Here is a 15,196-nt window from a genome sequence, read left to right as displayed (position 1 = left end):
ATGTGTGGTTGTGTGGTAAACACAACCACACTCATTGTGTGGTGTTTTGTTTTTTGTAGCTCTGTAGCTGCTCTGTAATCTGACTAACTGCTCATGATTAATGGTTGAGACAAAAATGGAAAGTATGTTCAGATTGTATGACAACAGCCAGGTATTGGCAAGTTGACAAATCTGTAGCATATTGGCAATCAACTGATATTAGAGCTTTTTATATTTAATTGTGCACTTCTATTTTTATTTTTAGATTACTTTTGCTGCCATCACTCTTAAAACATTAATAATTACATAATACTGTAATTAAAAACACAACATTTCAATGTTTGCAATGTTCAATGTTTGCATTTAAATGTTAAATGCAACATTTAAACGAATATCCATTTTACACTATAATGCTGTGATACAAAAAGCATTTACAGTATTTGAAGCATTTAAAACAAGCTTTTTTTATTTAGATTTTATTCAAATCATTTTATCTTAACATATATAAGCCTAGTTTTATTTTCGGCCACTTAGTTAACATGAAAAGGATTGTAGACAATGGCCAGAATTTAAATTTGATCTATTATTTTATTTGCAGAAAAGTTCCCATTCGCTGTCATAGACCTTATGCTGGGTACCCAATCAGAAAGCGAGCTGACAGAAGACGGAAGCATAACAACCACAGTCATGGCGCATGTAGCCTACATGTAGGCCAAAAGTCCATGCTCCCGCCGTCTCCACGACTTCACCCAAACCCTTTTCTTTTTTTCCCGTGAATGTTCTGTCAAAAGCATTCCAAACACTATCATTGCAATTTCTTCCTGCCTATCGTCCGCCATGTTTATTCTTAAGTCTCGAGAGATTTCCCGTGTTCACAGTCGGGACTCGGGTTGAAAATCTGTTTGTGTGTGGTGTGTTTGTCTTCTTCACATCACGGCACACCACACTCATGAGCAAAACTGTTAAATCTCAGGTTTTTTTTTTATCCTCACGTTTGTGTTCTGTCACATTTTGAAAATCTTATAAGATTTTAAATATCTTTTGGTGTGGCCCTAGCATTAGTCAGGTTAGACACCACACTGTAAAAAAAATATGTTCGATAAGTAACATATGTTTTTACATTGCTTTAACTCATCAAAATAAGTTACGCCATTTTCAACTTATAAGTTATACAAGATTTTAAGTCAGTTTAATGTAATTTAAGTTGAAATGACTTAAACATCTACGTTTATTGTAGGCTATTTTATTTAAGGCAGTAACTTTTTTACAGTGCATACTGAATTATGAGAAAACGAGACAGCGAGTGATAGACTTCAGTGTTTCCCACGTTTAGTTATTCTTTTCTTTTTTTTTTTTTCTTTTTTTAACGCTATTTAAAACACGCAGCGTATTCGTTCAGCTGCATTTCCTTTCCCCGCTTTCCCTCCGTCTCTCTGTCACTCACACGTCTCTCACACACACACAGCCCCTCCCCTCCGTGCACACCTCGTCTGTCTCCATGAAAACGAGATCATCCCTGGAAGCTTGGAAGCTTGGTGCAGAGAAATTCATAAGTTCACGAAAAGTTGGTATCTCATGAACACCTTTACACAATCACACATTAAAAAGTGCTATAAAAACTATTTTATATTCTGAATACAATGTTGTCAGTGTGTTAATGTTGGGAGTCCCGACTCCCGACCCGACCCTTAGCAAACAAGCGGTTGCGCCTTCTTTAGAAAATTAACTAGTCGCAAGTTTGCTGTAAAATGCAGTTGGGTTGTCGAGGTTAAAACACTATATAAGCTGTGAATCTTTTGACGATAAAGCAACGCTGATGAACCATCGCTTGGACATGTGTTAATTAATATCATCCTTTACAGGTAAGAAATGTATAAAATGCACACCATCATTGTTCTTATAGCTTCGTAATTAGGACTGTTCACTGTATTAATTATTTTCCGATGTATATGAGAGTGTATGTCTATAAACTCTGTTTAGTGTTAACGATCGGTTTGGTTAGCAAACGTGTCGCGATTAGCGCGAGTGATGCGGAGATAAAGTAGGCTACAGTTGTAGTGTTATTGTATCTTTCATGTTTTCCTTTATTCATTAATTTTGTGTTATGAGTTTATTTCGTGATGTTTCACTGATAGTGTGAGTATGTATATGACGTCATGAGTATGTTGTCGAGTGAACTTTTTTTTTTCTCTCCAGAAAGACATTTAGTCAACTAACAATTGGATTCTTAAACAACAGCACAATCGATTGAACCATTGTACCTCTATCCTCACAACCTTATTTTCATTCTTGTCAAAAATGAAATATGGTACCCTGACTGAGGTTTATTAATAGATGTACCTTAAGTCTAAATTTCCAACTTTTCAGTAAACATTATTCTTTAATAGATAGAAAATGTTGAGGCTTAAATAAATGTTGATAACTTTGTCATTTTACAGGTACTTTAATAATCGTAAGTGAACTCTTCTTGAAGTATAGTTTAGGAACAGGGCCACAGTGGTAACATGATTAATTTTAGGTTTTAACTGATCATTTGTGAAAGGGCACTTCCCCCTGCATTTTGCAAGCATAAATATAAAAACTTTTTGCTATTAGAGAGCCATGGTTGTGGGATTGTCCCCTAAATGACATATGCTAAGTTAAAATATTATGCTTTTAGCATCATTCTGTGTTGAGGTGACTTTAAACTCTTGTTTAAATTCTTTTAAAAGCTAAGAAAAGTGTTTACTTGTTTACAACACACTTGTGTAAAATTAAATATGGAATTTTTTTTCACTTTAAAGTATTTTCTGGCTAGGTACTTAGATGTTTAATTAAAGTACCATTTTGACAGCATCTGTACTTTTTACACCTTTAATCACAGAGGACTGTGCCAATGTCTTCCTCCCGTCCCTGGTTCACAATGACAGTCCCCATTTCAACATGAATTTACACATTTGTCATTCCTGCATAACACGACAATATTGTACATTTGGTACAGGGACAGTCCCTCTGAAGCGATCAGAGATTTAGTGACAACATTTCAGTTACCAATCCCAATCTTCAGAAAGCTCTGTCTGCCCACAGGGTTTAGGTATAACACCTTTTACATTGAACAATCTAAGCACAAAGATTTGGTTTCTTTTTCAAATTTGCTTGTGCTTAGTTTCTCCATGTGATACATTTACCTGTTTTATAAAGTTTCAGTGATTATTTTACAGAAGAAACAAACCTGAAACAATCTACCTTTGAAAAAAATGTTTGAAACCTTTAAATTGCTGCATAAAGGTTAAGACTAAAATGAGCTAAATATTAGGATATATATTTATATATTTTCTTCTCTATTTTAGTACCGAACATCTTTGAACACTGTGCCTGCCTATCAACACTTTTTTTTTTTTTTTTTTTAATTGGTCAAACAAAACTAAGAACTGTCAAAATGATCAACAAAAAAAATTACATAAATTGTGAAAATGAACATGGCTGCATCCAAAAGAATGACGCAGCATCTCATGATAAGGTTGTAAGAAGTCATTTAATTAAAAACTTTTATTTTTTTTATAGTTCAACAACTTGAATCCTTTACCATGATGAATCAAGCATTGTAGTCATTAAATATTTTCTTGGATATGTATTAAGCAGGTATTAAGCTGAACTGAATTTGACATAGATGAGGTTATTTGTAGTGGGGAAATAGTGAGTGTGGCATAAGAAAAAGGAATGTTAGGAACCATCCAAAAACATTTCATTGACTGACGACATTCCTGGGTCAACATATTTTGTTGATCCTGAAACCACTTTCCTGTCCAAAAATGTTATTCTAACCATATCCCTACCCCTAAACCTAACCATACCACCTCGCCCTTGTTGCCTAAGCTTGACATAAACTGTAATCTTATCCCTCAAATCTGGTTGATTGGAATATTGTTCCAGATCATCATGTTGCACTTGGTAAAATCATGTTCTGCATGAAAAAGCAAGGCATCTGTTTTAGCTTTCGGACACAGTCTGTATCCCGAATATACTAAAGAGCTGGAAACATTACTATTTTTAATGTTTTTGAAAGAAGTCTCTTATGCTCATCAAGCCTGCAGTTAAAAAAAAAAAAAAAAAAAAGTAATATTATGAAATATTATTACAATTTAAAATAATGGTTCTCTTTTTTAATATACTTTAAAATGTAATTTATTTTTGTGATGCAAAGCTGAATTTTCATCAGCAAGTACTCCAGTCTTTGGTGTCTTATGATCCTTCAGAAATCATTCTAATATGATGATTTGATACTCAGTTATTATCAATGATGGAAACAGTTGTGCTGTTTAATATATTTTTTTGGAATACTTTTTTCAGGATTCATTGATGAGTAAAACGTTAACAGCATTTATTCATAAAAACAGCAGTTATTCAAAATAAAAACATTTCTAACAATATAAATCGTTACCATCACCTTTTATCAATTTAACGCATCCTTGTTGAATTAAAGTACTAATTTCTTTAAAAAATAGTTATTGTTCCCAAACTTTTGAACGGTAGTGTATATTGTTACAAAAGATTTCTATTCTAAATAAATACAGTTCTTTTTAACTTTTTATTCATCAAATAATCCTGAAAAAAGTATCTCAGGTTATAAAAAAAATATTAAGCAGCACAACTGTTTCCAACATTGATCATAAATCAGCATATTAGAATGATTTCTGAAGGATCATAAGACACCAAAGACTGGAGTACTTGCTGATGAAAATTCAGCTTTGCATCACAAAACTAAATTACATTTTAAAGTATATTAAAAAAGAGAACCATTATTTTAAATTGTAATAATATTTCATGATATAACTGTTTTTTTTTTTTTGTTGTTGTTTTTTTGTTTTTTTTTTAACTGCAGGCTTGATGAGCATAAGAGACTTCTTTCAAAAACATTAAAAATAGTAATGTTTCCAAACTTTTGACTGGTACTGTATGTATGTATGAAGAGTTCAGATGCAAAAGCCTCTAAGTGTCATCTGAAATTTTATTCTAGAATGATCATTTTTATAAAGCTTGTATATTTAGGTTAAGTAATTTCACTTAAATGACAATTAATAGGTAATTTGCATTGCCATTTAAGTGAAATTATTGAACTTAAATATACAAGCTTGATATATAGGCTATATATATAATTTATATATATATATATATATATATATATATATATATATATATATATATATACACACACACACACACACATTTGGCAATTCACTTTTTCTGTTTCGAAACGGTTTATGTGTGTAGCCTATGTGATGATTCAGGTACTTTAGTGAGATAAGGTGAGATAAGTCCCAAACACGTAGCTATTACACCCTTATCTCTTTTATCATAAGAGAATTTCTCACAAACTTTCTGTAGCTGACTTGCCCAGCCTAATTTTTAAACAATTAGTTTTCGCATTCCCTCCTCTGTGAAATTACCTCTGACCGCTGCCTTCCTGTCCCAGAGGGGCTTCCCCAGTCCAATGACCGACCGTCTGCTGGGCAGAAGTGTGATATAACCTCGCGATGGAAAAGAGGTGTTGATGGTGGTTACAAATGTGACACTATGCTTAAGTGTTCTCTGACTAGTTGACCTCTGCTCGAAAGGTACAAAACACTGGTGGGATTTTGAATAAAGAAATAGCTCACGAGAGGCAGCGTGACATGATACAGTGATACAAAACAATGGGCCTAAAAGCTAGGCTACTCAATCGTCGTAAAATCACAGTAATGCACCGCATTATTGCTAAAAATAACGAGCTTTATGACAGCTTAAAATACAGAAAGACAAGTAACGTTATACTAACTTGGATCGTATCTTAAACATAATAGGCTATGTAAGTAATATTGTAATATTATATGTATTTAATATTGTTCGTGTTGTTAGGTCAATTGTCTAGCGAATGGATTTCTATTTTTCTTAGCAGAAGCTTAGATAAAAATTGAACTCAAATCAATATTTTGTGTTCCTTTATTTATTATGGAAGTAATACTAACTGGATTCATGTAGGCTACATTGCTACAGTGATTTGTGCTAATTAAACCCATTCAGAATGATGCACTTTGCATCGGGATCCTGATCATTAGTAAAGAGACGTTGACAAATCAACCATTTTGTGCTGTGGTTTCTGTGTATGGTGTGCAGTTTCATTATTTCAGGATTTAGGCTAGCTAACGCAGGAAAGGATTACTTTATTATTTTTAATTTACAAAATTCTTAACCGTGATTTCTTACTAAGCAACACCCTCAAACGATGATAGAATGAAATTCTGAAATAATACAATAGTCTATAGCCTACAAACGAAAGTAAAATTTGCTCATGTGCTCACCCTCATGCCGTCCCAGATGTCTGACTTTCTCTCTTCAGATGAACAACAAACGGAGATGTTTAGAGAAGCTCTGCCAGTCCCTCATGCAAATGTAGCCTATGAGTCTCTCAAAGTTGACACTTTAAAAACCACGCAAAGTGGTCACGACAGTAATCCATACGACCCCAGCTGATGAATCAATGTCTTCTGAAGCAAAACGATATGTTTGTGAGAGAAAATACTAATAGTTTAAGCTTTTTAAACGGTCAGCCGTCGCTTCCAGCCAACTGTGAAACTCAGTGACAGTCAACAGCAAAGTGTATTATTCCAGGGAGCGAGTAAATAATGCTCCTTCCTTTTGAAAAGATTTGTGGTTTTCACAGCTTTCTTTTCTTTTTCAGATACATATAGAGTTTTAAGCCTTAGAAAAAAGGGTTAAAAAAAAAGGCTAAGGCCCGTTCACGCTAGGACGATAACTAAATATAGTTCTAAAAATCGTTCTTATTATTAAAGAATAGCAGAGTTCATACCATAGCTATAAAGATAACGGCACAGAGAAACGATATGGTTGGAACATAGACTGTAGGGTTGGAATCGCTTTCAGAACGATTTTTTTTTCAGCTGATGAACGATAGAAACATTGTCAGCCAATCAGAATCCATTCTACTGTAACGAGCTCGAGCATTTAAAGTGACAGACAAGCACGCGCTTAGAATAAACAAAAGAACGATATTGTCCGCTGGTGAAGACTCAATTGACCTTTCGCCGGCCCCTCCCCCAAAACGGCCATTGTCCAATCACACATCATAGCAACCGTTACTATGTGAGCAGGTCCGACAAACATTAGCAAGATGGTGAAGCGTGCGCCCATGGCGTTTGTAAATCGGACACTACATACCCCGAGAGATTGTCTGGAGGAGTTGTGGTCTTTCCATTCCCAAAGCCGAAAACACAACGTGAGCGGTGCCTACAATGGATAAAACAGTGTGGACGGCCCCAATCCCAGTTAAATGTGTCGAACATTACGAAGCAAATACGTCTGCTGGCTGTGGTATCGATGGCTACTTAAAGTTTTTTTTTTTTTTTTTTTTTTCTGATCTGAAAAACTATCCTATCTGTAACTCAAAAAACATAATATTGTCTGAACCGCGAGTTTTATGATCCGTTGCCCCACTAATAAATATTATGGTCTCAACCGCGATTTTTGTGATCTGTTGTCCCCCTAATAAATATTATGGTAAGTGCATTATGAAAGACAATCAATGAAAGTTATTTAGATGCAAATTAAGGCTATGTCTGGTTAAACAGTTATTGTGTGATTTCGTTTATTGTGCTTTGTCAACTTGAAGCATGAATTTGAGAAAGAAAATAATTTTTGGAAGAAAATGCACCACATACTTTTGTCAATGATATAGGCCTAAGTTATAGCTAAAATATTGTAAAAGCTTTCAGTTCACCTGCCTAATTGTAGTTGAAAAGTCAAATTAAGCTTGATTAATGATATACTGTGACTGATCAAATAAACTACAGCATCGGGAATATAACTCCCATGTGTTTTGCAGCATTTAAAATTTTAGTCATAGTGTTAAGCGAAAAAACACACATAAGAAATGATTGCTGACAGCACATTTATTTTCAGAGACAGTTTTTTCTTTCACACAAAAACACAACAGTAAGTGTCTTACAATGCTTTTAAACACTTGTTTCCTTGTTCTTTGCCATTATCACAAATGATGTGTATGAACACCGGTAAGCATTAGCCTCGATAGAGACGTAGATAGTCGTGTCTCCTTCATTGCGTATTTTTATATTATAATATATCCCTCCACTGCATACTGTAACCCTTTTTGCCTCAATCTGGAGGATATCGCGGAGGTATTGCTCCAAAAAAGGTCACTGACACGCACGGGTATACCTTTTTCCGTCATGGCAATCTGTCGCGCTGGTCGTGTTTGACCATTTGTTTGTCGGACGTAGCAACAGTAACTAAGGGGGGCGGGGCTCGGCGAAAGGTCAATTATGTAAGGGATAATGTAGAGCGAGGCGGTTGTAAGAGAATACAACCCCTTGAATCAGCCTGAAGGGGTTGTATTCGCTATAACAACCGCCTCGCTCTACATTATCCCGCTTATTACATGGCTACCTACCAAATAAATCAATAATTTGACACAAAATATTGATTTAAAAAGGAGTTTATTGATTTAAAAACGATTGTATTGCTTCCGCTAAAGAAAATAGTGCGTTCCGTCTCTATGGTTAGAATCCTGCGTCCATAGCTACGCTCTGTTTTTCATGGCAACGGTGTGTTATACAGTACTTAGCAGCGGTCTGTTATCCAGAAATAACAGACCGCATTCTACATTAGAATTCCACCAAGCCATGTAATAAAGGCTAGTTATCTTTATGGTTATTTTTTATAGTTGTCATGCTTGGTGTAAACGTGCCTTTAACTCTAACTAATTCACTTATTTATCCAAAAACAAAATAAGATTTGATAAATATCCACAACGCACTTATACACCAGTGAACGCATGCATGACAGTTGGCCTAAAGCAATGGTAATAAAATTTAAAATATGAGTTTTTTGTCACACACGCCTATTCCCCTGGGGTCGTATGGGTTACCATACAGTAAAAATCACATTGGCCTTCCCTTGAGTTTGACTTTAAATGTGACAATTTGTTAAATGAGGCAATGTTTGTTCTAATGCCGTTTTTGGAAACATAGCATGATGTATATTGTTAAAGAAAGCCATGCCTCTTTAATCTCAAAAGGAAAGGAAAAGAGAAAGGATGAAATATATGTGGAATAAGCTGTCAGCCTTTTGTTGTTGATTTTTAAAACTCTATGAGTCTGAGTTGTGAAAAAGATTTTGAAAAGATGTATATTAGCATGATGTAACTCTACTATATGTGCTATTAAAAATGTTTTCTTTTGTCAAATCAACTTAGATCATTCATGTGGTTCAGATAACATAATAATTTGAGTTTCTGTTGATTAAATCAATCTCCTGTATTGTATTAACTCACATTTTTTATTTCAATTAGGCCTAACTAAACATTTTAAGGCAACCAGTTTACTTACTTCTAAGTTAAACCAACAAATATATATTTTTACAGTGCATACATCACACTGAAACAATTAGATGGAAAATAAAAATATTATTAAACATTCTGCTATTTGCAGCACCTCAGTAAACTCAACATCTATGAAATTTCTGGATTTTTTTTTTTTTTTTTTTTTTTTATAAATCCAAGACTGTGGTTTTATATATATATCTTACATGTTAAAGTTTGAATTATAAACTTTTGATGTAACACAATATATTTTATCTGGTTTAAGTGGTCCAGGCTGGCATAAGGTGACAAATCACCATGCTGAAGAAAAAAAAAAAAAAAAAAAAAAATACTACTACTACTACTACTAATAATGTATGTATATATATAATATGGAATAAATTAATTTCGTATCGTGTAAACATTTCTTTGTAAATAAAAAATACATATTATTATTATTACTGAAGCCTAAAGAGCATTTAGCAGGCATTTCACTTTGCATTGGCCGCGATTAGCCTGCTTGAGGTAAGTGTGTGAAAGATCGGTCTGAATAAGCCAAACACATCAAAACTACAGCATCCTCCACACACACGGCCTCTGGCTCGATGCGTTGGAAGGGGATGTTTTTTTCGGGGTTTCGTTTGTTCCCTCCTCCGCCTTTTCGCAGTTATAAAAGCGCGGAGTTTCTTTTCAGGGCAGATAAACTCACTCTGTCCGTCACTAGGTATGGACTCAAAGGATGCGCGAGAGTGTTTAGAGAGCGGCGGTGGCGCGCGCTGTCGCTGTGGCAACAGGCGGAGCCGGAGGAAAGCGCTCGCGGTGTTCGTCATCCAGGGTTTATTAACAGCCGCTTGTGCTGCCCTCGGCATCTACATCTATCTCAGCCAGCAGTCTGGAGCCAGCGAAAAGCCGAAAATACTAAATAATGTAAGAACTCGTCTCTGATCTCATTTCAGTTCTTTACGGACTATAATATTGATTGAGTGTTGTAGCTGATGTATGATGTGGTAACTACAGCTTAAAGTGCAGTAGAAAGTCCTTTAGAGGGCAGTGTTGACCGTGAATGGCAATGGTTGGTTTGAAGTGAAGCTCTTCAGACGTGTCACAGGCAGATATTATTCACTTAAATATCTGAGAATGTAGATGAACTTTTGTTTTGAGATTTTATTAAGTAGCCTATTTTTATATTAGGTAGATTTGAGTGGGATTTCAATGAGAGCAGTTTGTGTTTAGTTTAGAGCTATTCGTTAAACCACCTGCCACAGGGTGTTGTTTCATGTGGTCTTGTTGTATGTCTCATAGTGTGGTCTCATTGAGCTTTGCCTTGACAAGTCCCTTTTGGGAAACTCCTGTTTAAATTTATGTGAGTTTGTTTTTAAGATTGTCCCTTAAATGGATTAGAGGGTCAACCTAACTGTTGAGGTCAGGGGGTGTAACTTTCCATGTCAAAATAACTAATATCAGATAACTACCCGCAAATGACACTTAGGCCTACTAAATTATCCAGCTAGAACAGGATGGTAAAGCTCCAGTTTCCATTCTCGTAATGTCCCCACTGTGAGTGCCCACACATGTGATGTGCACACACTATTTGGGTTGAGCCCGGTCCTGAGAAACTGTCTGAAAGGGCATTTTATTGGGCAAAGGTGTGACACTTTCTCTATGCATGCCTTTTCAGCCCACATGTTCCACAAATGCCGTTTTGCTGTGGCCAATAAGTGTTTTTGTGCGATTCTGTTGATTTGACAGGGGATGGAATTTTCCATGTCTATCAGAATGAGTGTGTCTGGTATTTCTCATCACTTTGATCATTGCTGTTTCTGTATTTTGAATCAACTTGGCCTGGATACCAAGTGGGGACCGAACACAGCAACAAAAATAGTTTGTTGTAAAATAAAAGTCCCTAAAATCAAAACAATGAAATGTTTATTTTATTAATAACAGCAAAAATTCACAATTTTGTAAATGCATAATTAGCAGCAGAAGTGTGATTTCTCAGCTTAACACAAAGACTACTAATTTTTTAGATGGCTTTATTATCTCATTGGCTGATATTCTAAATCTATAGTTTAAAATAACATACTAAAAACGAAAATCAGTTTGCTACAAGTGAATATGATAAATATTCATTTTGAAATGTGCTTTACACAGTTGTGTACTGATATGTGGTCTTAAAGGGACAGTACTCTTAAAAAATGTGTGTTCTAAAGTAGGCCTGTCGCAATTATTAATAATCGTCTAATCGTGGTTACTCGATCTAATTGCAATTGTTTGAGATAAGGCAAATAAAGTTATATTATATCATAAATAACTAATTTAAATCTGTCAACATTATATATATATATATATATATATATATATATATATATACATATCTACAATTCAAAGATAGGCTTACACTGTAAGCGACAAGAAGAAAACAGAATAATAAAGTTAACGCTATCGTCAGTTCAGAATTCATAATCGTGCAGGCTTATTCTGTTCTTTACTGTAATCTATTTCCATCGCTTTGTGTGCTGATGGCAGATAGGCTAACTGATACAGTGTTGATGTTTTCTCCTCCAGTGTGATTATGATTATTACTGTTATGATTATGAAGCATTATAGAGTGTCTGCATTTATGCTGTTTTAAAGAGACAGAAATATCTTCACTTTGAATGTGTGCTGATGATTTGTTTTGCTATTCCAACTATGCATGATTATATGGTTAGTTGGATTTTGTACATTTACATTTGCAGTTGGATACTGTACATTTCATATATTTTTTATCAGAGCACTAAACTTTTGTTTTGCCGTTTTCACAGGACACAGGGATATACATGATGATGAGCCCTCTCGGTAAGTGTTCCTATTATCTTTCAGATTCATTTTCTGTAAATAAATAACAAATCCTCCTATAAAGAGTTTAAGCAGATAGAGCGCCATAAAGTGCCACGAAATCATGTGATAATTATATACTTGTAGTTTTTGAGTCAGTGATGTGGTGTTCCTCTTTTTTTGACATATCTATGAATTTATTCAGAAAATGCATTCAACTTGTATTCGTTTCTGAATTAAGAGCTGCAGACCCTTATGACCGTGTTAATGTCAATAAGTGTCTCATATGTCTAATATCACATAAGTTGACTTCTTTATATCAGGGCAAAGTCAGTTCGGATTCTAAAATGTAATTTGGTCTAACTCCCCTGAAACATTATATAAATAATGGTTTTTTTTTTTACGACATAAATAAAAAGAGTAGGCATTTCTAACAACTTGGCACATTTTTTTTTTTTCTTTCTTACGAAAGGTGAAATCAGCTGACTAATGTCAGTCACAGAAGAAACAGTTCTAGATATAGAAGAAAACTAAATGACCATCTAATTCTCATTTCTCTGTGTGTGTGTGTGTGTGTGCGTGTGTGTGTCAGAATTAGATGGAGATGAGCCCAGATTCCAAATCATCTGGAACCAGGCAGTGGATCTGTACAATGAGAAGAGGGTGAAGCTGCCCTGTGGAGGACCCTACATGGTCTATCTGTGGGCTTGTATGAAAAGGTTACCACAGAAGGGCATGGGTGCCAACCTGACAATAGAAACAGGGAATAAATCGTTCCACCTGCAGACCCTACAGGCCAACGAGTGCAAGGAAATGCAGAAAGTGATCATGCTGTCTGAAAGAAACGAAGTCACGATGAAAGTCAGACACGAAAAAGGCACCATCGAAATTACTGAGCTCCTCTTTGGCCTGCACTACATGCTGGGATCCCAGTGCTTCCCTACTCCACTTGATGAGGAAAGCTACAAGCGCGTCTCAACTGGATAAGAAGCTTTTTAGGTGCTCGTCCTTCAGAAGAGCCGTTTAAATTATACAACTATGGCATGACCCTCAGTCTTGAATTACCATGAAGAAATCTCTCGCTTTCACCCAGTTTGAAATATTAGGACGATGCCATAGTCAAAACTCGCCCTGGACCAAAAGTGTAATCGCGAAGCTAAAATTTAGAGAGCTGCGAATACGTTTTTTCCATAGAGGAAAAGTCTCTGTTATTTTTCCACACTATATTATAGCTTCCAGGCTCTTCAAAACGGACTATTTGTCAAACACCTACAGCAAGTGGAAGTGGGCGATGACGTGGTATTAATCACAATTGCACTATGTCAGCTCAAACAGAGCGTTCCTCACCACAACCTGGATTAGTGGTGGTTCCATAAGCTCTTCGAATGTATTGAGACTGTGGTTGGAAAGAGAAAGGAAGGCCTTTAACTGAAGTTAAACCAGCTGCAGATCATTTTGAAGCTACTTCTGATATAGCACTGTACTTTGAGAAGGAATAATTATAATGTCCTCAGATATTGTCCTGATTCAGCTTTTAAATACTGACAGCAATAATGTTCTCAATGTATGTCATTATCATTATATTTATATAAAAACTGGAAGACCCCCCCCCCCCCCCCCCCATATACGAAAGGAAATATCAAAGGGTAACATTTATATTGCAGTTTCCTCTTTGGAACAGACATTGAAAAATGTTTGTTGTGTTTGTAGTGCAGAAATGAATGTTGTTTTTTATGATGCTTAATTGTCTAAAACAGTTTAATTATGTAAACTGTATGTGATCGAATGTTTGATGCTTTATTTAAATCAGAATCATTGGATAATGTAAGGATTGAATCCACACCGTCAGAACGTTAAATGTTCCGGTAGTGCACTTTCCCTTTAAGAGCACATGTCAGAAAATGTATTTATTGAAATGAAAGTGTTTTTTTTGTATTATTTTTATTATTATTTAATCAAACATCGTGATTGTGAACTAAAGCACTAAAAACCTCAAAAGCAAAAACCAAACAATCATCCACATCTCATTCATTCACTCATCTCATGAAAATTCATTTAAATTCAGACATTTTCCACAAGTTTTTAGTTTATTTTGTTTTATTGTCAGTGCAATGTGTTTATCGAACATGACCCTAAATGTCTTACTTGCTCAATCAAACCCCTGCTGCAATTTCTCTAGTGATGTTTTATTTATACAGCAAGGTTTGCACTTCTATTGATAGCTATTATACACCATCAATAAAGATATGCTGAAACATTTAGTCATCTGCATGTATTTTTTCAATCATTTTGCATAGTTTATATTCTTAGCCAATATCTTTGTCTTGTTTTTCCAGACCAGTTTTCCATTAATTCACCTCATAAGCAAATCTGCACAAAACATTGAGACTTGTCAAAATGAATCTTGTATATGTGTATTTTGTCTTGTGGCAATAGCTGATTTCTTTTCAAATTAGACTGGTAACACTTTACAAACAGTTTATTAATTAGGTATTAATTAATGAATGCTAATCTATAATATTGTTTATTCATAACACATAAACCAATGTTCATTTTTAAAACTTGAAATGTAGTATAGTGTAAGTAGAAGTGAACATGATCCAATATTAATAAATCCTAGTTAATATGACCTAATGCATAACTAGTGGTCAAACAAAATGCTATTGTTAAATCGTATGCGTGTCTCCCTTTACTCTCACGTCAGTCTTCCTGCCAATACATGCTTGTTTGCATCCAGCCAGTTATTTCACAATTGCAGGTAAGAGTATGCTCTTATGTAAACATGTCACTGTAACACTATCCCGCTGAATCCTCCGATTGCATGATTGTGATGTCACTCTAAGGAATCCCCGGCTGTTCACCAGGGAATTATATCAATGTCCAGATCTCGCAGTGTGTTGTTGAATCATACCCTTAAATTCTATAAACTTTCAGTGAAAGAGATAGTGAAAATAAAGTGAAGAAAAAGTTATTACGTAAAATGAAAAAGATATAGGCCTATTTCTAGGTCACTAATCTCAAATAAGCAATTTTGTATATGTGACTTTT

At 35.0% G+C, this 15,196-nt stretch overlaps 1 protein-coding gene across 1 annotated transcript; it reads left to right on the top strand.

Annotated features, from left to right (window-relative positions):
• The first annotated feature begins 10,048 nt into the window (after positions 1-10,048).
• On the top strand, positions 10,049-13,660 carry LOC307168891 (uncharacterized protein). Its single transcript, XM_079889196.1, has 3 exons — positions 10,049-10,258; positions 12,136-12,169; positions 12,741-13,660. Exons 1-3 carry the CDS (start codon positions 10,058-10,060, stop codon positions 13,133-13,135), a joined length of 630 nt encoding a protein of 209 aa, XP_079745322.1. The 5' UTR covers positions 10,049-10,057; the 3' UTR covers positions 13,136-13,660.
• The last annotated feature ends 1,536 nt before the right edge of the window (positions 13,661-15,196 follow it).

This window comes from Squalius cephalus (genome assembly GCF_949319135.1).
Source record: "Squalius cephalus genome assembly, chromosome: 12".
Taxonomy (NCBI): Eukaryota; Metazoa; Chordata; class Actinopteri; order Cypriniformes; family Leuciscidae; genus Squalius; species Squalius cephalus.
The sequence above is the reverse complement of the archived record's forward strand: the minus strand, read 5'-3'. Positions and strand labels throughout refer to the sequence as shown.